Here is a 23,204-nt window from a genome sequence, read left to right as displayed (position 1 = left end):
AAAACACCTCTGTCTTATTACAGACAATGCATTAAATTATATTTCTCTAGGTGTGGCTCAAACACTGCTGCCATGCTCTGCAGGTATTCACCTCTGTCTGCACACATGTTAAACAAAGACAGGCAATAGTTAACACAAGCAGATGGTTTATATAGGCCAGCGAGCAGCACACCTAATAACTGGGTGTGTGGTGCGTGTGTGTTTATTCCTTTACTGTGGGAGGTCTCACTGGCTTGGCTTAGTCGTTGTTTGCCTCCTGGTTGCATTCTTTCCACCTGCGTCCTCAACCCACCCACCGCTCACTATTGCCCGTGCACCTTTTGCCCACCTCGGACCCATGCGAGTTTAGCCCCGAGCTCCCTGGGCATGCAGAGATGGGGGCAGAGTGAAGGAGGCTCCGAGGAGGGAGGCAGGGAAACCAGCAGGACCTTTATCTGGAGCAGGAATGCAGAAAATGTGGAAACAATTGGGGAGTGAGAGCTGGGGCTTTCAAAGCCCGGAGGTGACAAAGGGTTTTCACCCGGGGAGTGTAGGTCGAGGTGGGAGGCGGTGGGCTGCTGATAGTGATGGTAGGCTCAGAGTAGAAAGAAAACGGCCTCTTAACTGGGTTACCATTTCAGGGCAGACAGGCTGGTTACACAACGCAGACGCCTAGCGAGAGAGGCATGTAGAGTGCCAGGAATGGAGATAGAGCGGGCAGGAGGTGGAGGAGCAGGAGATGGATGGATGTATTAGAGTCCCTTAATGGCATGTTGATAAAAGGCCTTGGATGTGGTCTTAGATGTAAAGACCATCACCAGCACCACAATGTTCCATTAGAGATGTCAGTCATCAGCGGAGAGACAAGGCAGCTCCACTGGCCTCCAGATGCCCCCCCTGCAGCACTTCAACCACAGGGGTGGCTGGTTTGGACTTTGCAACGTGCCTCAGACAAAAAAAATTCAACTTCCACAAGCCTGCAGCCAGAATACAGAAGAGAACAGCTACTTTGTGTCAGAATATAATGGAAACAGACAGAGCAAAGCAAAGATGTGAATACAAAGAGAAAGGTTAAGATCAAGCTAAAAGATGAAGGTACAATAAAGTTACAGTACCGTATACACAGACTATCTGCTTTGCATTCTCTCTCTCTCTCTCTCTCTCTCTCTCTCTCTCTGTGTCTCTCCCTCCCTCTCTCCCCCCCTCTCTATTTAAACCTGTGTGCACCGCGGCACATACTGATGCCGTTGTAAATAGATGTGCAAATGGTATTAAAGGAACAATTCATTAGCCCTGACATTAAAGTGCTAATCAATAGAGCTGCATTAAACTATTAGGGTTACACACACAGGAACACACAAACACGCTCGGGCATGCATGCGCGCACTCTCATCTTGGCACATCTTGGGGCATATTATGCCTGATACTCCTCCTGTTCTGCATCAGACATACAAAGTAGCCTCTTTCACGGCAGATTGAATGGGCCCCACAAATTTAATTAGAACATAGGTTGATTTGACTCAAGTCGAACACATAATCACACTAACACACACACAAACGCACACATGCGCACGCTCATACACAGGCAGATAAAGAAAGGAGCTCCTGTACATCTTTATTAAGTCCTGGTCTTATCTCTTTTGTCGATGGATGTCTCCTTGAAGCTGACGGAGTTCATTTTTTTTCGTGCCCACTATTACGCACTTTTGCAAACACACTGTAATTCATCACAACACCTTCAAAGTTATCAGCCAAGCTCAATGAGTTCCCCTGCTTAATGCATTTATAATGTTTAAATTGAAAGACGCTAGAATTAATTCATCAGATTGCTCATGAGTAACGGTGTTAATAAAATTCATGGTTTGGCTGTTCATAGCTCACTGTTTTTCCCTCCTCTCTTTGTCCTTCGACCTCCGCCTCTCGTCTTGCCCCCCCTCTTTGTTTATCCCCCCACCCTGTGTTCTCCTTCCTCAGCAGGCCTGGCCCAGCGGCACCCAGCAGATCCTTCTGCCTCCAGCGTGGCAGCAGCTCACCCACACCTCAGTCCAGCACGCCACTGTCATCCCCGACTCCATGAGCAGCACGCAGCCTCTCGCCAACTGGAGGTGAACAACACTGCCTCCTTCATTTTAGCTGCCTTCGTCGTTTATGTTTGCGGTTCTTGAATCCACCTTTCGTCACACCACAATATCGCTGGATAAATAAATCTAATAGGTTGACATATTTCATTTCGAAGCTTCAGAAATAAAGCACTTTGTGAAATGAAGTTTTCACACATAACATCAGGGGCAGGTCTATATTACAGCTGAGATAAATTGATTTCAAAGGCCAGCGGTGGTTTTATAGGTCAAAATGTGTTATAGGAAGATGGTCCCACATAAGACTGATTGACCGAGAAGCCTGTGCCTCCCTGACAGCTCTTCCTTTATCTTCAGTCAATCACGGTCCCCACGTGAACACTGCTGGTGCTTTTATAAGCAGATTCACCTGAGGGAGACAGTATATATGTGCATGTAGAGACATCATGTCGACTCCAGGCTGTCACTGTGATGACATCGATAAATGGAAGGATAGATGGGAGAAGGCGATCTGCAGGGAGATGGGGAAGATGCAGGTATATAATGTGTATGTGAAGGGCTGCCGGGGCCATGTTTGCTCAGACTCATTTTGAGATGTCCATCTGTGACCATACGCCCCCCCCCTTCCTTTTCTCTGCCTCCCTTCCCGTCCAGTGGCAGCTCTGTTGTCCTCTGAGAGACGATTGGGAAAGTGTCGCACTTCCTCTGCAGAGCTATCGCTCCGCAGCTGCTGGTGTCAGCTCCTCTGCCCTCCCTCTTTGCTCTCTCCCACACTTGTTCACTCTCCTCCTTTAGAAAAGTTAGCTGCTGCCACCCGCTGGCCTCTGTGGGAAATACTTATCCTCGCTCTGTTTTTTTCTCACCAATGTTGGGTCTGATTATCCTGTCGTATCAGGGTATTAATCAGTATTTCATGCTTTGCTTCTTCACATGCAGGTTCCTTATTGTCGTGGTAACATTAATCTGTGTTATATTACAGGAATTCCCATCCTCATGGCAGCCATTATAATCCCATCATGCAGCAGCCAGCCTTGTTGGCTGGCCACGTCACGCTCCCATCCAACCAGACGCTCAATGTGGGAGTGGCACATGTCATGAGGCAGCCCTCAACCAATAACAACTCCTCTTCCAAAAAGAACAAACAGCACCAGATGTCTGCGAGGTACTCTATCACTCTAGATTTACTATAAATCATTATAATGGCAGCTACAGATCATCCAAAAAAGATCAAGTTGCCTCATAGCATCTGTGTATTTTGCTGTCTGTGTGACATTTACCCATTCCTCTGTCCCTCTATAAGGAACATGTCAGCATACGAGGTGTCATCTTCGCAGGCGGTGCTGTCCCCGCAGCGCTCCAAGCGGGTGAAGGAAAACACGCCCCCGCGTTGCGCCGTGCTACAGAACGGCTCGGCCTCCAACTGCCCGCCCCCGCAGGGCTGCGGGGGCAGCGGGTGGGGGGCTAGCGAAGCAGAGCAGGCTTCCAGCACCACCCGCGACCATCAGCACCAGCACCACGTCCCCAGACAGACCATCATCATCCCAGACACGCCCAGCCCTGCGGTCAGCATCATCACCATCAGCAGCGACACGGACGAGGAAGAAGACCACAAGCAAAACAACAGGTCAGTTCAGGATGTAGAATGTCATACTGATAACAACTGTGAAAACACTTTGCCAATAGACCTGCACACATAATACCATAACACTGATGGCCTTCAGCGACTGAAGTTGATTTCTCAGTAACGTTTTTCCCTGTTTCATGTTTCCTTAGTTCATCTTCAAAGCAGCGGAAGAATGTCATCAGTTGTGTGACGGTCCATGATTCACCCGACTCCGACTGTTCAAGCAACAACAGCCCCTACACTGTGGAGTCTAGACCCCCCAACAACAACAGCTACGACACAAAGACCACCATCCTGGACAACTACAACAACGGGAACCCCCGCACCATCATCATTCCCCCTCTCAAAACACAGAACAGTGAGGTCCCGAGTGAGTGTGAGCGCCTGATGCCAGGTATCCTCTTTCCTAACCTGAAACACCTAACCCTAACCCTCCTGCTTTAACAAGTAGCTATCATGTTGTTATGTATTCAATTTGCTACGGCCCAATTAACCATACTTGTATCCTCTCCTAGATGCAATGAACCATCAGAATTCAGCTTACAAGTTCAAATCCTCCAATGGAGTGGTGTCTGGCAATAATCACATACCAGGGGTCCTGACTGGAGGGTCCTACCGACAACAGCGCTCAGGGCCTCACCCCCTCCAGCAGCAGCCTCTCAATCTCAGCCAGGTATAGTGAAACCTGTTCAGTGTGTCATTATGTGTGCATGAATTCTGTCAACTTTTTCAGATCAGGTTTAAGAGGAATTGTTATGAAAGAAAATACACTTTTGCACATTCTTTCAAAGACTTAGATGAGAAGATTGATACCAAGCTCATGTCTCTGAGTTAAAACAAGTGTTGAAAACAAGTAGCCTGGCTCTGTCCAAAGGTAACCCGCCTACCAACATCTTAAAATCTCAGTAACTAGCATGATCTATTCCATTTGTTTAATACAAAACTGTAAAAAAGACGCAGCCTGGCTGAGCTCAGACAATTCCTGGGATCTCTGCTGGTTGCCTCAATCTCGTGTTTAAATTATTAAAGTGAAACTCTCGCCAAAAAGCAACCGAGGCTTTATTTATGATTGGGTATGAGTCAAACCTTCACGTACAAGCACACTCATGACCAAAGAGGCACTTTTAAGATTTACCGTAGTTTCGTTTTGGGGCAAGCTCATTTTGAACGGGAGTACATAGGGCATACCACGACGGCATCAAAATGTCTATTTTTAGACCACTAAGAAGGCTCCACACATCATGAAACTTTACTGGTAGCATCACCAGGGTCTCTACTCATGACACGAGCAGTAAGAACATTGTTTGTGTACACAAAGTGTGTGAAAAAGACGGTTTTGAACTACTTACGCTTAGCTACTGGGACTCCGGCGCGCCGCCGCCATTCCAGGCAAAAAGTGTCGATCTCCGAGTGCGGCCATCATGACGGAGAGTAACGGTGGGACGCTCCTCGGGCTTATTTCCAGATGAATTCGCGGATAATTCGTTGTTCTGTCGTTAGTCAAAAGCAACACTGACGTCCATGTTAACAAGGGAGCCACATATTACAAACAGTACGGCATCAACAGCCGGTGATGTCACGTAACCTCTCGCGTGGTTGTTGTTGCCGGAAGCCACGGAGTACACTACCGCTCACCCGACCGACACATCACACCACAACAGCGAAGAAGACGGAGAGGAGACACCTGAAGACATGGCTGGGTATGATGAATATGAATTAACGGACGAGGTGTTCGAGTTTGACGGACGTCCGTACCTTTTCGAGCCCGAGCTTACGGACGAAGAGATCCAAGAGCTTGACGAAATATGTGGCTCCCTTGTCAACATGGACGTCAGTGTTGCTTTTGACTAACGACAGAACAACGAATTATCCGCGAATTCATCTGGAAATAAGCCCGAGGAGCGTCCCACCGTTACTCTCCGTCATGATGGCCGCACTCGGAGATCGACACTTTTTGCCTGGAATGGCGGCGGCGCGCCGGAGTCCCAGTAGCTAAGCGTAAGTAGTTCAAAACCGTCTTTTTCACACACTTTGTGTACACAAACAATGTTCTTACTGCATGTGTCATGAGTAGAGACCCTGGTGATGCTACCAGTAAAGTTTCGTGATGTGTGGAGCCTTCTTAGTGGTCTAAAAATAGACATTTTGATGCCGTCGTGGTATGCCCTATGTACTCCCGTTCAAAATGAGCTTGCCCCAAAACGAAACTACGGTAAATCTTAAAAGTGCCTCTTTGGTCATGAGTGTGCTTGTACGTGAAGGTTTGACTCATACCCAATCATAAATAAAGCCTCGGTTGCTTTTTGGCGAGAGTTTCACTTTAAGGTGCTGGAAGGTGCAACCCTAGGACAGAGCCAGGCTCGCTGTGTCCCTGTTTTAAGACTTTGATCTAAGCTAACCAGCTACAGGAAGTAGCTTTATATTAACCCTATGGACGTGAGAGTGATATCAACCTCCTCGTCTAATTCTTCAAAGCACATGTACAGAAAAAGTCATCCCTTTAAAGGGACAGTAATTGTCATAAGCTAAAAAAAGGGAGAATTTATAAGGTACCGATCCACAGTTAGGGTGTTACCTACAGTATATGGCAATTGGCACGCTCTGGAGAAACAGGAGGAGAACCAGTGCAGGAAACTAAGCATTGGACTGCTGCAGACCGACCAGCAGCAAAACATATTTCGGCCAACTAAAAAAATCAATATCAGTGTAAGTGTATGCTTCCCGCTTAACCTCGCCATCAGGCGGCCCTTTACAACGAACCAAAATACATTTGGCTGCTGCCCCCGTCCACAGCAGTACATTGCTTAGCTTCCTACACCCAGAGTCCTGCTGCTTCTTCAAACTGGGGGCATGCCAGGTAATATACTGACTAGACTATGGATGAGAACCTAATACAGCACTACTTCAGAAAACCTGAACTATTCCTTTAATGTTGATAATGCATTTGTGATATTGTCCAATACATTTTTTTAAAATAATTTCTTACATATCAGGAATCATATTTGAAGCTATGACACTTTCCATGAATAAAAGTTTACAATATCTTCTGAAAAAAAGTTCAGTTCATGAGTTCGTTGAATTGACGTCCAGCCGTTCTACCGTCCTTTCTCCCAGGCCCAGCAGCACATGGTAGCCGAGCGAAATGGAGGTCATCGGCGCCAGCAGGCCTACATCACCCCCACCATCGCCACTCAGGCCCCGTACTCCTTCCATCACAACAGCCCCTCTCATACGGGCAATGTCCACCCGCACCTGGCCGCCACGCACCTGCCCAGCCAGCCCCACCTCTACACCTACACAGCCCCCGCTGCTCTGGGCTCCACCGGCACCGTGGCCCACCTGGTGGCGTCGCAGGGCTCGGCGCGCCACGCAGTCCAGCACGGAAGCTACCCACCAAGCATCGTCCACCAGGTCCCAGTCAGCATGGGCCACCGCGTGCTGCCCTCGCCCACCCTGCACCACAGCCAGTACCAGGCCCAGTTTGCCCACCAGGCCTACATCAGCGCCTCGCCCGCCTCCACTGTCTACACTGGATACCCGCTGAGCCCCACCAAGGTCAACCAGTACCCTTACCTCTAGAGAAGACACTGACTGACACTGGAGAGCCTGACCCAGCTCTGCTGCTTCCCCCCAAACCCACCTGCCCTGAGCCCCATCGACATCCCAAACATCCTTTCCTCGACCTCAGACATAAACAGAGACAGAGGAACATGCAATCCTCATGAAACTGTCACGTATAACTTGAAGATGTAACGACAGAGAGAAAAAGAAAAAAAAGATTCAGAGCCTCTCTCTAGAAGGGAAAGATGGGGTTGAATTTCAGAGGGGTACAGTTCAAGATGTTTCTTTCATTCATTTTTTTCCTGAAAGGGCCAGTTTTTGCTTTTATTTGTCTCTTCTTTGCTTTACTTTATGAGGAAAGTAACGTCTCATTAGTTTTACTGGGAAGCTTGAAACAGGCCTTCTGGGACAGTGGAGGTTTTCTGGTTTGTTTTCTTTTATTTTCCCCTCTTAAATTCGGGAAGTGACTGTTGAACAGGGGTTACTGACTGGAAGTTCGGAATCCCAAGGGATTTGGGAGAAGGTGAAATACGGAAACCTGCTGCTCTTCAAAGAAAAAAATATTGATGGCCTTGAACTGTCTTAATATTTCCAAATCATTCATGGTGTGGGGAGAAAAAGAGAGGCAACTCCCCCCACTCCACCTTCTCGAGCCGAGGAGGCTTCTGGAAATATAACCAACAGAAGACAACAAACTTTTTAGTGTATTTATAGATATTTTTGTTTTCCTTTATGTTTCACCTTTATGACGATACTTCGGTTTTAGCTAGGTGTCTTAGCTGGGCCCCGTTCTTAGAATGTAGCAGTCTGCACCTGTTTGTTTTAAGAAGAAAAACTTTTTTTTTCTGATACCAATAGATTTATTTGTTCCTCTTTTTTCAATGTGATTGCACAAAGTGGTTATAATAACATAGGCATGTACAACGTGATTGTCTGTGTGTGCTACTGTCGGCCATGCGTGTGTAGTCCACCTCCTCAAAAATTCTCCTCAGTCTTTAGGTTCTGACCATTGTTCCCTCGTAGTGCCTTACAGATATAATGACACAGTTTACTTGGCTTGGATCCTGAAAGCCACAAGAGACTATAGCTATACTTAGAGAGACATGTTTCCCCCCTGGTTTCACATCCTAGTCGGGGCAGTTGTAGCTCTCTTCCAGGTGTAGGCTCAGCCCTTACTGTTTCCTGTCCTTAATGACAGCGTACTATAGGTGATGAAGATTAATGTCAGAGTTGGTGACACGCTGAGCTATTTTATTATGTGTGCATGAGATAACTTGCCTGGGGTACTTACCAAAGTCATAGATAAATTCTTGTTACATTTGCTCTGGATATTAATGTAAATAAATGAAAATGTACAGTATAGCTGTAGCTGTAAACCTCGACCACGGTGGCACCTGAAATGTGGCTTTAGTTTGGAATATATTTGTTGTTGTTTTATCACACAAGGGACTTTGTGCATCGTGATAACAGATGCTCAGTTTTCATGTACAGGGAATGAGTTACAGTACAAAGTTTGAGACACAGTAGAGGCTTTTTTTTTAAGGTTAAAAGCTAGTCCGAGAGAAGGGCCTGACAGAAAGTGATGGTTGCCATGAGGTTGATTCTGTGAGGTTGGGGATAGCCAGGCTGCAGTGGAGAGACAGAGTATCGAGGGTTTTTCGAGAGAGATACTGTGTAGGCACGAGTGAGGGGGCTGGTTGAAAGCATAGGGTCAGTTTAGGTAGGGACTGTGGAGGGCAGGGTGACACTCTCTATCTTAAATGGGACTAAAAATGGTAGCAAGTTGGCACTGAGCAGGTTGATAGTAACACTGAGCCCGGGTGGTCGGTAGGAGCCGCAGAGGCGGGCACTACCTTTACCTGAATGCACACTTTTCGAATTCTGACGCAAATCCTTTTTTTGTTTTTGTCGTCATTTGTTGCTGTTGTCGTCGAGATAAATTGGAAGTTATTTGTCGCGCTCGAGGTTTGGGTAGCGTCTCAGAGCTGCAGGAACAGAACAGAAGGGAAAGGCCACAGCGTACACCTGGAAGGGCACCTTGTGGCCGATTTTGTCGTCACTGTCCATTTGTCTTCGAAACCAGGTACACCACAGACATCGCCACGCCAGCCAGAACGGGATACCTGAACACTTAGAGAATCAATAGGGCTGTCGCTTTGTGTGTGTTTGCTGCTTCATTTAATAGACATTTAATTTTTTTTTCTCGTAGCCAATGATACAAATAATCTCCTCTGTTCATTTGTCCTCTTGAACGTGGGCACATCAGAACCGCTGGTGGTTTAGTGAAAGCCTTCCCCCTCTCCTTCATGGTATGCCATAGTACTTGCATTTGAAGTGATTTTTTTTTTTTTTTTTCTAACTTAACATTATCTTGAACTTTTTTGACATGGCTGTAGTACATGTTGTGTTTATTTTTTAGAGATTGTTGCAATAATTCTTATTGTGTGTGTGTGTGTGTGTTTTTATTATATGTCAGGCTCATTTCTATTTTGTAACCTAAGGGGGTTGATGTACAGTAATATTTAGTATTCCGTGGAGGTGGGTGCACCTGTGTAAAAGTGTTGCAACACTGCTGATGACAGCAAGTGTTGAGTTGATGATAATCCAGTGGGGCCCTTTCAGCGTGAGGGTGCCACACCCAGGTCTGAAATCAAACAATCTCTTAAAAAGTCTTTCGGTGGGCCCCTGAGTGGTTCGTCATCCCGGTACTCGTCTACCCAAGAGTTCTCCACTCCTCGTCAGCTCCAGCATGCAAGCCTCTGGTGCGGGCAGTTCAAGATGTGATTACATAGTACGTTGCTGGTTACATCAGTCTTCTCTGTTCTCTTGTTGTTTTTTTTATTTTATTGTATCTACTTAATTTCCTCTAGGTCATCGGGGCCTAAGCACACACGCATAAGGGAGATAATTTTCCATTGAAATCTTTTGGCTCTTCTGTTTTGAGACAGACTACTGAAACATTCCACTGTTGGAGGGAATTTGACATGACCCATGCCACACTGCTGTCCTGGGCGTCAACATCACACTCGGACTCTTTCGCTCCTCCCACCAAAGAATTCAACAGATCGATCGTGTACAGCACAGCACAGTTCAGTAGGAGCAATCCTCCGCGGCGTCGCTAATAGAGCAGGCAATAACTTCTGGTCTCATCTTTACAAGTGCTTTTTAGGACACGTTGTTTTACGCCCACGCAAATGCATGTGTGCATACCATGTACAAGTACACAAGGAGGATTTAACATACTTAATCCATACAGCACAGTCATCCATTTGAACCATTTCTGTTGTACCTTCATCACACTTGGCCCCTGTCTAGATTGATTGAACGAGAATTATCTAACCTCTCTCCAAATTGTTAAGCCAGTTTTCTTTTTCTTTTTTTTTACGTTGTTGATATCGTAGCTTTATCGGTGTTGTTTGAAAATGAATTTGTGTACAAAAACAATTGTTTTACATTAGCGTGCCATGGAATAGAATGACCTGTTAAAAAAAAAAAAAAAATGAATTAATCAAAAATGTACCAACTATACCTTTAAAACCATGGTCACCTGCACAAAATGAATGTAATACGTGACCTGCGACATCTGAAAATGGCTTTAGATCTTTCTCCGTGGGTGATCGCTCATTTAATTTCCTAACACCGTTTGTGGCCACGCATGATGCAATAATTATACATCTGATCTCCAGCAAACTCCCATGTGAGAGATGTAAAAATGAAAACTATCCTCACGATTAGGGGGGGATGTCAAATAATCGCTATTTTCTCAAACGAAACATCCAATTAAGAGTAGCCCTGTATGCGCAACATTGTTGAAAATGACTTGATGTGTATGATACCTTTTGTCTATTGCTCTGTTTCACATAACCAATGTTTTGTGTTTTATAAGAAAGGGGAATCAGAAATGTGAGCATTAACGTAGATCGAGTGACCTTACAATTACCAAAATGTGCTTAAGTAGAGTGTAAAAAATTGTTTTGTGTTGTTGAGGTGAGCATAGCCTTCCCAGCCGGTGACTTCATTGTTCGAGTGCTGCCTTCCAAAAAGACAACAATACCTCCAAAGGTTTATGGTGACATTTAAATTAGAGACAAGTAAATAAGGCAGTATCTCACCCTCCGGCATTCAAACCTCCAACTTATCTCGTGGTGTTATCGTGAATACTCCTCCTCCTGGGGCTTTGGGGACACTGGGAAACATTCCTGAGAGCAAGATGGCGTCCTGTGCTAGACTCTGCTTCAGACAAACTCCTTCAAAGCCCAGCGAGAAGTGAACAGACGAACCCGCACACTCGTACAGCGTTAACTGTTTGGCAAAGTCGCAGCTGCTTTCCAAAGTACAAAGGGGGTTAGGAAGAGATGTTAGGTGGGTTAATCATGAGCTGATGTACTGTCCGTCACCAGGAAATTCATAATCTAGCTACACAAACATTCTTAAAGCCCTTTTTGGATGAGAGTGTATGTTTTTTTTGTTTTTTTTAAACCTTTGTTAAGGAGATCTGCTCCTTTTGCTGGCTATTTCTTGGGGGAATTCAGGGTGAGGTGGTCAAGGTTTGATGCCGTCACTGATAGAGGGTGTCGGAGATCAAAATGTGTGAATTTAAGAACCAAAACTGATTCAATTACTACTACTATTTTCATTTATTCAAATTTGCGTAAAACCAGGCAAGGACATGGGTTCATATATACCAACGTAAATCCCCAATTTGCCACGTTTTATGATCCAACCTCACTGAAAAATGTAGCTTTTCCCATCTTACTTTTAGAGAGATTTCTGGCCAAACACAGTTATTTTTATGGTGTCAGGAAATGGAATCTAGAAGTGGTTGACCAAAGCTACATTCAAAGCCAGATCTGCCTGCAAAAATATTCATTTGAAGAATAGAAGTCACGTCAAAGTCAAAAATTCCTTTTGGCACAAACTTCTAACAGTAAATTAGTGTATCTCATGTATTCGTACGAGTTTTATATCAGTTATTCAAGTTTTCTAAAAACCTAAGAGTGCATCAAACCCTGACCCCCTTTTGTGTCCATTGCTGTATGGTTTTTTCAATGGTGTAAAATCTCATTCTTTGTCGATAAAGCTAATGTGTGCTGCAGTATTTCCTAGTATACTTCTCTGTTAACTGTCTTTTCTTATTTACTTTTTGTTTCACTGGGGTGTGACGTCTCATTATTTCAATTTGTTGATGTAGCGTTCTATGTATACCCTGTTCCTTAGCTTAATATTATTAAGTATGTTATGAGAATGGATATTTTACTGGCTTTATAGAATGTTTAAATAAATATAATAATGACAATAAGAAGAAGGATTAATTAAACCTCCTAACAAGTTGAGTACTTGCTACTAAGCGCTTGTGTTACCATTATGATGTTGTGTGCTTCTCTTAATCATTTTCGTTGTAGAAAAATGGAGTGAATTTATATTAGGCTTCGAAAAAAACTAATGATAGCATTGTAAATTTTACAGGAGGATTTTAACAGACAAACAGCTTCGTCAAATAGAAGAATATAGTTATTTTAATTGTCCTCTTTACTAACTGTAGGGTGAGAAGGGGCTCGCATTGTGGTGAACTATGTTATAGCTTGTTATTCACTGTTACTTTTGATCATTTTTTCGGTCTCCGAGGTGAATCGAGTTATTAATGAGAATTTGTATGCTCACATATGCATATTGTATATGTGTAGAAAATGTAATCACACTTTGTCTTGGATTTACATTAAACTGTTAAGTCACGGCACCAGTCTCCTGTTTTCTACTGTGGTGTTTTTATGTGTGTCTGCTCTTGAGGTTTGTTGTGAGTGCTTGAGCATATTAACTCTGAAATTAAATATGTTATAATAAGCAGATATAAAACAAACGACTATTCCAAAATGCCAAGATGGTTTGCATGCATGGGAAACAAACATTTAAAGGCCACGCGCACCCACACCACTTATTCTGCCTGATTAGACCTTACATTGATGTTGGGCGGAGCTATCCTTGGAATTACATGAGGTCACCAGACTACATGTAACTATTACAGTGATTAAGGTGTCAGTTGTCCACAACAAAGCTAACAGCTACCAAATTTTATTGATTTCATTGGGTCATCTGAAGCATGTTTTCCTCCTTGGTGAGAGGCATTGTGGATCCGAGGTCAGGGGAACCATCCCTCACTGTTGGTAAGCCTTGTTAAAGTGGCACTGAGCAAGAAACTGAATCCAGTAAAAGGAAGTAGAAAAAAATTGAAATAAAACAGAAATTCTACTATATTAAAAATGCTATGTAAAAAACACCAAACTACAAAGGACACATCCACAGACACAGCACTGTGTAAAGTAGGAAAAGTAAATGTACTCATAATACAGATACATGGCAGATCTGATAGTTATATATTATATTTTATGATTGTTAATACTAATACATTACTTTGCATTGTATTCTAATTGTTGCTCAAGGTAGAGGTATTTTATCCACTTATAAACCCATAGGTAGCTTCTGATTCTGGAAGGTAATTAAGCCATGCAGTGACTGTAACTGTAGCTGGCAAATAAATGCACTGGGATTAAAAACAACAACAACAAAAAAAAAACATTATTTGCCTTGTATGAGTATGAATAAAGAAGCATGACCTAATAACTAATACTTGAGTGAAGGAGAAGCACCTCGAAAATTGTACCTAATTACAGTTGTTTGGTAATCATACTTAGTAGTTACATGATATTCCTCCTTTGTGGAGAGATGTAGGCTATATTTTGTGTGAGACATGGCAACATTGAACACATAAATAAAAAAAAATTCAGATCTGAATTCAAATTAAACGCGCAGGAATGAGGTCAAGGCATAAATCAAGCACAATGTTGTCTACCTGCCAGTAAAATGAAAAACAGAAATAGCTTATTTCCTCTGAAAACTTAAATACAGTATTTGGAAATAACAATAAAAGGCTTCATACCTGGCAGCTCTTTGTACATGAAATTATCAAATCACGTTTAGAAAATCAACATAAGAATTTCAGGATTTAATTTTTCATGACACCATGGCACAATAGCTGCTAATTGTTTATAAGGGGTTAATAAGATAAAACCAACAAACGTGTCCAGCATCAGCAACATCATTATATCACACTGCCACTAGGTGGCGGTGTGCACCAAAGTGTTGATGCATACAAACTGGCACTGACGTGATTAGGTTATGCTGATCATCTCCATTTATTTTCAACCACAAAACGATGTTTAAATCATGCACCAGGGGAGCTATATCTCCAGCTCTTTGTGATTTGGAGCCTTTACTTCCTGACAGAAATCATGCATTACAAATAGAAACTAAGTGCACATCCTTTTTGTGTCTCGTCAGATGTTAAGTGTAAACATTGCGCTTAAATAGGCCTATATAATGTTGATGAAACTGCAAAAATAAAAGGCAGAGGAGCACACCAGCCAGTAGCCTAGGCTGTACCAAAAAAAAAACCACGGTGTCAGTTTGATAACTTGAATGATTTCCCTCAGCATGACAAGACGCTGAAATGCATCCAGCCAATAAAACAGGCTGACAGTGATATATCCATCCTTGGCTATACCTTGCTTAGTGCATCATCGCATGAGGCAACGTTGCCGTGGAAGCCGCAGACGCCAGTCGAGGAGGACCAACCTAATTTTAAAACCCCACTTTGACGGAGGAGCGCTGCAGCCAATGAGAGCGGCTTTCGATACATTAGAAGCTAATCAGATCAGCCAGGGGGCGGGACTAACCCAATCCTCAGGACGAGAGAAGGTAACTGTTACTGAAAGAGTGTCAGATGGAGCCAGCTACCAGCTCGTGCACAGTCCGCTTACACTGAAATTACTTCAAACGCAGGCAGGTGGTTTCATGAAGGTTAAGGACGAAGCCTCGGACAGTGTTTTATGTCATCCAGGGATATGTTCTCGTCACCCAGACAAAGGAACTAATAGAGTCGGAGCTCCCTTTTTTTTTTTTTTTTTTTTTTTGGTAAGTCTGAATGCGCAGCTATGAGCAGGCTGACAGGAATGGCTGGGGGAAAAGGAGAAAAAATGCCGTTATCTATGCACTCAGAGCTAGCTTTGGGAAATGATACCAAACTATGTTAGCTAACCTGTTTTGAGCATTTTGCTGTGGCACACAAATGAGAGGTGTAAAGTGCTTTGTCTCGCCGTGTGAAGAGCCACATGACCGTGAAACTTGAAAGTAACGGGACGGGATGTAGGACAAGAGACTGTACTGTATCATGATGAGACGCTTCGAGAGAGAGCGACTGAGAGCTAGCCAGACAGCCGAGGGATGAAGTCTGTGCTCGGCGTCCTGTTATGCCTTATTCACCGTGTTACACCTATTATCCGCCTATGTGGAGTTATAGCCGGGCAGTTTATCTAGCTGCTAATGGTATAATCATACCTCACATGTGTTTATTTGACTAATATATTAACGTTAACTTCTAATGACCTGGTTAGCCATGTGCATGAAATGTTTCCTCTCACAGTATGAAAGCAGTAGACAAGCCTGTGTTCATACCCTAATGTTATTTATTTTAACATGGGATGTGAAGTTTTTCTTCTCATGATATCCTACTTCCTGTGGAGAAACGTAGCCTTTATTGCGTGTGAGACATGGTGACATTGAACGCACCAAAATCTTTTTTTTTTTTCTCAAATCCAAAATAAACCAGATCCAAATTAAAAGCATAGATAGAGGTAGGTGCATAGATCAAGCCAAATGCAGTTGATGACCTGACAATACAATTGCAAATAGAAATGGATTATTTCTTTTGAAAGTGACCCAGCTTACCTTTGCTCAAATCAAATTATTTTATTTAAAATGAAACAGGTATTGTGTGTTTTGGAATAATATAAATAGAGTATGTGCTTATGTGCTCTCCAGTACAGTATTTGTTGTTTCCAGTGAATGGCTGATTAATGGAGTGATGGTCAAGTAGTGTCAGCAAATGCAGTTGCTCTGTTTTGAGGGTCACAGTGTTGCTCTTTTGTGTTCAACAGCCATTCTTCATCACGAGCACATGTTATGGAAGGAGGGGCCTTAAACTAAAGAAGACCAACACAGGCAACCTGAAATAACCCAAGCCTCAAGATTCTCTTTGGAATGAATCTTCTCTTCTTAACTGGGTGAAATGCCTTGACCTTACACCCACCGTACCATGGCAGGTTTAGTCTCCTCTGTGGGTTTGGTGGTGATGCTCAAGGCTCTTATGCATGCCCACGGCCAGCGTGCAGTGTTCCTGGGGATGACGGTGTTGGTTACGGTGATAGCAGCGGACTCACCTGTTGCAGGTAAGAGAACACCTTCCTGACTCACACAACATGATCCACTAATTTGTACCTTGTGTTGCATAACTGAAACATTCTAGTACCTTGTTCAACGTTCACTTAGCTTTGAGGAGGAGTATTGACACGTGATAGCCACCAAGTTCAGTTCAAGTGGCACTTGTAAGGTGATAAACCAAAACTATGTAGATAATTTTGAAGGAAAAAATATCCATTAATTTGGTCAATTTATTAAAAGATGTGTCAAAAAAGTGAATATGGTTCTTGTAGAAGATTAAGGTCCACATATGGTAATGCAACCCAGTGTCTTTATGGTGTTTATCATTTAAGCTAAATGAATAGGTGCAAAAATTGCACTTAACCAAAAGTAAACATTAAAATCCTGGTATTCACTGCAGACAAATCATGTCATAATGGCATCCAAGATGCAAGCTAGGTTGAAATCAAGTTATCATAATCTTTGTCATGATGGATTAGTTTCTGGTCATGGCTACCTTCCTCTTGATGCTTGGGCTAGAGAGAAATCAGAGGCCAAGAGCCATCTATCTAATGTCTATATACCTATAGAATATCTATATATGCTTGTCTAACAAATTTCCCCAAAAAGTTTTAACTGCCTTATTTTTTTTCTTCAACCTTTGACCTAGAGTAGATTTTCTGAGCTTGAATCCACATTTTCAGCAACACTTCACACACAGTCACATCTAGGAGATGCTCAGTACAACCACAGTCTTGTTTGTGGGCAAGTGAGCAGCTGGGCTGGAGCATTTGGGGTCATGATGTGCCTTGCTCAAGGCCAACCTAACCAGCGACCTTCCATCATAATCTTGCTACCCTAAGTTTAAGGCCACTGTTGCCAACTCTTCTATTTAAAGCTGTTCATCTACTCAAAGGGAAGAACTGATGTGATGGATGACATTGACACAAATAGTGCAACCTCTGTTTGTTTTGCCTTTAGTTTAGTTGTGTATATAGTGTTGAAACCAGTGTGTCTCTGTCTGTCTGATAGTTTATCTCAGCATTAACTTAGATGATCTTCATGCAAACAGAGTCATGGCTGCTGCGTGACCTTGAATAGTTGTGATATTCATAATAAAGATACTCAAATGTTTGATTCTGGCTTTTCACTGGAGATGAAGTGCTCTATCCCTTCAGTACACAGGCAGGAGCGGTAAACCAATTTCCAGTAATTAGAGAAAGAGAAAGGGTTTAAATCCGTCCACTTGATGGGTGTTTTCCCCAGGCTTAATTTTATGGATAGTGACATGATCCCACCAAGACCCCTCCCCCATACATTGCTCAGTGAAAAGAACATGTTTAAAGAGCAGCCAAAAAGTCATGATATTACATTGTAATGGGATTATGTTGTAAATGCCAGGGTGAAAGCCTTGTGCAGGAAATCAGTAAATCTTAAACTCACACTCAAAGCAGAAGATTCACAGCCTTGTATAGTTTGTTGAATTATAATGTGGGTTACCTACTTTCATCAGCTTTCTGCTAATGCATTTGGGAGGCCTTAGAAAGACACGCCAAGTCACGTTTAATATTTTGTCAGACTAGTGACCTGGTGTTGACAAAATACAGCATAATATAATAAATGTAATATTATTGATAAGCTTAAAGTTTAAAAAAAAATGTTTTTACATAGAATATGTTCCACCCAGTCTTTGTAATGTTGCATTTGCTAACTGGCTTGCATTTAGTCTTATGGTGGAAATGGTTCTTCTGGTGGAAATGGGTGACAGCCAGTAACTGTAAAACACCCCTGACCCTAACAACTTGCAATATTAAAAAAATGTTTAAAAAAAGTGTCTGCAGCTGTTTTTGCACAGTTTCAAGCACACTTAAATATATATTTTTGAAGAGTATGTTTAATTAGAATGGGAAAATTGAAAGTTGGTATACATCTTGTTGCTCTTTTGATGTAGGAATACTTTATTTGGACAAGGGATTTATCAGGGTTCTTTGAACTCTCTGCCAAAGCAAAGATGATGGTTTGGTTGATATTTCATCATGGTTTTGATGATTACACTCAGATAAATGCAAGAGCATATCTCATGGGCAGTTCTCCTTAGGTAGACTGCAAACTCTAAAATTTGTACGAACATTATTATTTGCATAATGGGAACATCAGGGAAAAACTATTTTAAAAACTACAACACTCTACAATAATAGTCAGTTCTTTGTAAAGTCTTACATGTAACAGCTGTACAAATGTCTACTGTAAGGCAGGTCTGCAACAGTAGTAATTTGTACTACAGTAATTTGTACAGTAAGCCTTGCCATGTTGACTGTTGTTTATGGTGAATGTTCCTTAGTCTAAGGAATGTAGGAAACAAGTGGATGAGTGGAAGTTTTCATTTGTTCTAATTAGCTGATCATAACAACAGCTTTAAAGGGGCTCCATGTAACAATTTGTAGCGATTTAAATGTATTACCTTTTTTATTGGCCATATGTGAGCACATTGTAACGTGACATAGAAAATGAGACCATCTCTCTTGGTTGCCAATAAAAGCCTGTGGACAATTTGTTTAAGTTGTTTGATGCTGCTGGACTGTGGATTTCTTTGTGAAGGACTCTGGTCTGATTTTCCGCGACCGTCCAAAGGATGTGACTTTATACAAATTCCTGAGCGCCTCATCTCAGTGCCTCTCTCTGCTCAGCTAACAGAGAGCAACAGTGGCTAATGTTAGTTTAGAAATGGACCGGCTAACGACCGGCTTCCAGCACAACACAGAAGTTCCACAGAGCCCCTTTAATGTCAGATTTACTGGGCCATCTTTGATCCTTGTTGAAACATTCAGGGGAAGAGTCATCCCTGCTCTGGTTACTTTTTTTTTTTTTTTGCTTATTCCTTTAAAAGAACAGAACATTGAATTTTAAGAATTCTGACTTATATTTTCAGCTACCAGTTATTTGTATTAAAACACAAAGTTATTTTATTTTAGATAAATCATGTCAGGAAATTAAGTTCCAGTATGGCTGTTTAGGATTTACTGAGTATCTTCTCACATGAAGTGAAATAGAGGCATAAAGTAGGACCAGAGCTAAGTTGGGTTAAGCTAAGAAGAAACAGTTTCAGCTTGGACATTACTGCCTGTTGCACAAGACTGCAGTTTTAAAGTAGTGTGTTACTGTGTTGTCATAGCTAAATATTTAATTAGTCCGTGAGGCAAAATTCACCTATAAAACTCTTCTTGCCCCAAAATGTTTAGTTGTTGCATGGTAGGAGTTGTTCGTCATATTTCCACATGTACAGTTCGCTTCAATCACGGAATGACAACTGTGTTTCCATGGTCTGTTTCAACAGTGAAATCACCAGTCAACACAGCTTTCCTCTTACAGACTCAGAAAAGCACACTTTATAGTTTCTAGGTCAAATAGAGCATAGCGACCTACGTATAATTGTTCTTCCAGACCCGACATCATACAGTAATTTTCCTCTTTCTTTCTTCCCCACTTCTCTCGGTATTTCTGGCCCTATGCTCAATATCTGTAGATGAAATACTTCCATCGATATACCCTAGATCTAAAATGAAAGATCTGTACAAACATGAAGGATATAATTATAAACTTTATACGTGATATCTTAAAGTGACCTTTGCAGTTTCACTTCAGCAGTTTTTCTCTCTGCACTGCAGTGGCTGGCAAGTTCTGCACAGCAAGCTGCAGGCCAGCAAAGTCCTGGCTAATTACCAGTGCAGTCCGTTGCCACGTGAAATGTGATCTGTGTGGGATGACAATATGGCCATTCATTATTCATTAGAGCTGGGAGCCAGTTGCAGATCAATGGGTAGAACCTATCAAGAGCCAAACAGTGGGTACTTTTGCTCTCACCAGGCCTGCAGCTTGACCAGAAAGATCTATTGGGAAGCGGCCAGTGACTGACCCTGCCTGTCTACTGACTGGCCTGTCCCCAGCGTTACTTGGTTGTGCTGGTCAAGGATGGGTCAATGAGAGCAGATGGACATATTTTTATTTTTTTCTTGTTATTCCTTCAATTTCTAATCTATTTCCATAATTATCTTTCACAATTTCACATCCGGGTTAGTAAACAGTCAGCTATTGTAAGGTTTCATTTACCTAATTTTTTCCAGTTGTCTGCTATTACCTGCATCATACTGGTAGGTGGTGATGTAAAGGTACCACAGCGGGGGCTTGTGAATCTACATCTGTTAGTGATTTTGTGTACCCTTTTTCGTGTTTTACCAAGGCAATTTTGCACTGCAGTTTTAGCATCCTACGATTGTCCAAACCTAGAATGAATGTTGTGTCGAACAACAGTCTTATTTGATCAAGGACTGAAACAACTCACCACTGTTTATTTTTGTTTGTTTGGTAACACTTTATAATAACCATCGTTAATAAACGGTACATTTATAATTAACTAAACAAGTTAAATAACTTAAAAATGTATACACAAATAACAAATAACTTAATAATGTATAAACTGTGTATTAAGCAGTTGTTTATTGTAAAGTTGCAACTGATGTTCATAATACTTTGTAAGTTGTTGATAAATGCCGTGGGGTGCATAAACATTATCTGGATGGTCATTACTGCTGTTAATAAACCTTTTAACATCAGTTAACCATTGCTTAATAAATAGTTCATAAAGCATTTTGTTTGTTGTTTGTTAACAATGAAAAAACTAGGAACTAAAGTTTAATTAACTCTGCATTTACCATTTGTTAGTAATGGTTGTTATAAAATGTTTCAGTTTGTTTCTGTTTTGTTTTCTATTGATTAACGTTAAATGATCTGTTGCTTAGCATTTAAAGTATACAATGATTATAGTTAGCGTTTTATTAAATTCATTAACTGCAAATTATAAATGTAGGTTTTAGCAACAAAGTTAATATTATCACCATATCATGTAGTGTTAGTTAGGCACTCAAAAGAGCATCTGAGTTGGTGTGGTTAAAGAATCACTATAAATCACGTTATTCATAATTGTCTGTGTCTATAATCACAGCTGTAAAACTGAGGATTCTGACATATCTTAGACTGCGATAGAAACAATAGTTGTTTACTTTTATTGGTTACAAATTAATTTCCCTGACTTACAGTGTCTCAGGCCGGCCTTTCAGTGTTTGGAGCTTGAGATGAGCAACTCAAAGTTCATGATTTGACAGAAGGCAACACTGAGGCCATATTGTGCTGAGCCCAAATTACTTTGTGCTCTGATGAACTGCAGCTGATTATTTATATATTTATCAGAGCAGATGGTGTGGTTCAGCCCAGCCTCTTTTCAGCTACTCCAGGCTAAATCATATTGGTCTGGACCTTTCAACATCAGAACTAGTTAATAGGAACAATCATTATTTCACCTAACCCAGCACATATTTCTGCTCACATAGTGACATTTTGAAAACAGCTTCCCTCCCAGAGAGTTTAACCTAACCCAGCAGACAGTGTCAGTTCTCCCAGGACCTGAAGCCTGAGAGTGGCCTGTGCTGGGAGAAATGAGGCAAAGTAGAGGAGGGTGCTGAATGACACAGTCCTTGGAGCTTCTCTGGTTACAAGTCTCTGCCTTCCTGTCTTTCGAAGAAAATCAGGACTGCAGAAAGTGAAGGAGTGTACCCAAATTGTGTGTATATGCTTGTCACTGTATGCACAGCGGTGCCAGGCTTTTCTGAAAGAATGATACATTGGCATTGTACCATCGAAATCCACTCTTGAAATTGGTCTTACCATCAAAGCCTTGAATTCTGGGGAGACCTCTGTTAGTATGTATGTCTATAGTGTAGCCTTTATGGACTTAAGTTAAACAGTAGCCCGAAATATAACAAATCCCTGAAGACTCACTAAAAAGTCAGCTGTCTTTGTAGCTTACTTTACCTTAACTCAAATTCCCTCACTTTCTCTGTTACTTCTCTTCCTCTTTCTCAATTGGACTGTTGTACTATTCCCCTCCCCCTTATCCTGCTCCCCCTCTTTTTGCGCTCCCCTTTCTCTTATCTTAAAAAGTATTCCCTATGGAAAACAAAACAAGGGTCCCATAAATATTCAATGAAGTGCAGCCATGACCTCATACAGGTCTCCATTTTCATTCTCATTTTTTGGCTAGATTAGTCAGCTGAATTAATTTACGGTAGATCTGGAAACCTATCCAATTACAAAACTTTATATCGTGCTTTACCTTTACTGACCTATGAGAATATGGGCAATATTTGGATTAGCTTTTAAACTTTGATGATATTTATAACCTTTGCTTTATTGATTTAAATCAGTTCTGTAATGGTTTACTGTTTGATGTAATCTAAATTCTACAAGTAAGTGCACCGGAAAGCAACTGGTGTAGATTTATGATAGAAGTCAATCTTCTTTTTCTGTTGAGGGAGCTGCTTGAGCTGTAGCGGAGAGCTTGATCTAATTGAACTCCACTGATAAAAACAATGGGATCTTTCCCATCTTAAAAGCTTCCCCGATAAACCAAACATCAACACAGCCATATCTTGATTGTTCGACTGCACTCAGCATATGCAGCCCCTGCCAACTGAAAAGAGCCAGTCACGCAACAGGCTTAGCTGAAAACAGAACCATGTGTGGGGTTGTAGTTAGCTAGCATTAATACTAAAAGACCCTTTCTTCTCCCTCCTCTTTTTTCTTTTTAAATTATACAACCATTAAATTACCCTTTTTTCTGCAATAAGGAGTCTGGCAAACATAGGAAATGATATCAT

The 23,204-nt window shown here is 42.1% G+C and overlaps 2 protein-coding genes across 7 annotated transcripts in view; both read left to right on the top strand.

Annotated features, from left to right (window-relative positions):
* hipk2 (homeodomain interacting protein kinase 2) overlaps positions 1-12,979 on the top strand; it is a 76,890-nt gene extending 63,911 nt beyond the window's left edge. For 2 of the 4 annotated variants that reach the window (XM_084364042.1, XM_084364039.1), the window contains exons 10-15: positions 1,954-2,084; positions 3,037-3,219; positions 3,358-3,681; positions 3,831-4,075; positions 4,197-4,354; positions 6,796-12,979. In XM_084364042.1, the coding sequence (XP_084220168.1) occupies positions 1,954-2,084; positions 3,037-3,219; positions 3,358-3,681; positions 3,831-4,075; positions 4,197-4,354; positions 6,796-7,260 (1,506 nt within the window). In that variant the 3' untranslated portion in view covers positions 7,261-12,979. The remainder of the gene's footprint in view (positions 1-1,953; positions 2,085-3,036; positions 3,220-3,357; positions 3,682-3,830; positions 4,076-4,196; positions 4,355-6,795) is intronic. The other 2 variants (XM_084364040.1, XM_084364041.1) reach the window with 2 other exon arrangements.
* Positions 12,980-15,020: 2,041 nt separating this feature from the next.
* LOC311264260 (UPF0606 protein KIAA1549) overlaps positions 15,021-23,204 on the top strand; it is a 40,906-nt gene continuing 32,722 nt past the window's right edge. For all 3 annotated transcript variants that reach the window (XM_084364989.1, XM_084364990.1, XM_084364988.1), the window contains exons 1-2: positions 15,021-15,210; positions 16,233-16,523. In XM_084364989.1, the coding sequence (XP_084221115.1) occupies positions 16,391-16,523 (133 nt within the window). In that variant the 5' untranslated portion in view covers positions 15,021-15,210; positions 16,233-16,390. The remainder of the gene's footprint in view (positions 15,211-16,232; positions 16,524-23,204) is intronic.

Source organism: Pagrus pagrus (assembly GCF_965226575.1).
Source record: "Pagrus pagrus genome assembly, chromosome: 10".
Classification (NCBI taxonomy): domain Eukaryota; kingdom Metazoa; phylum Chordata; class Actinopteri; order Spariformes; family Sparidae; genus Pagrus; species Pagrus pagrus.
This window is presented reverse-complemented; position numbering and strand designations above follow the sequence as displayed.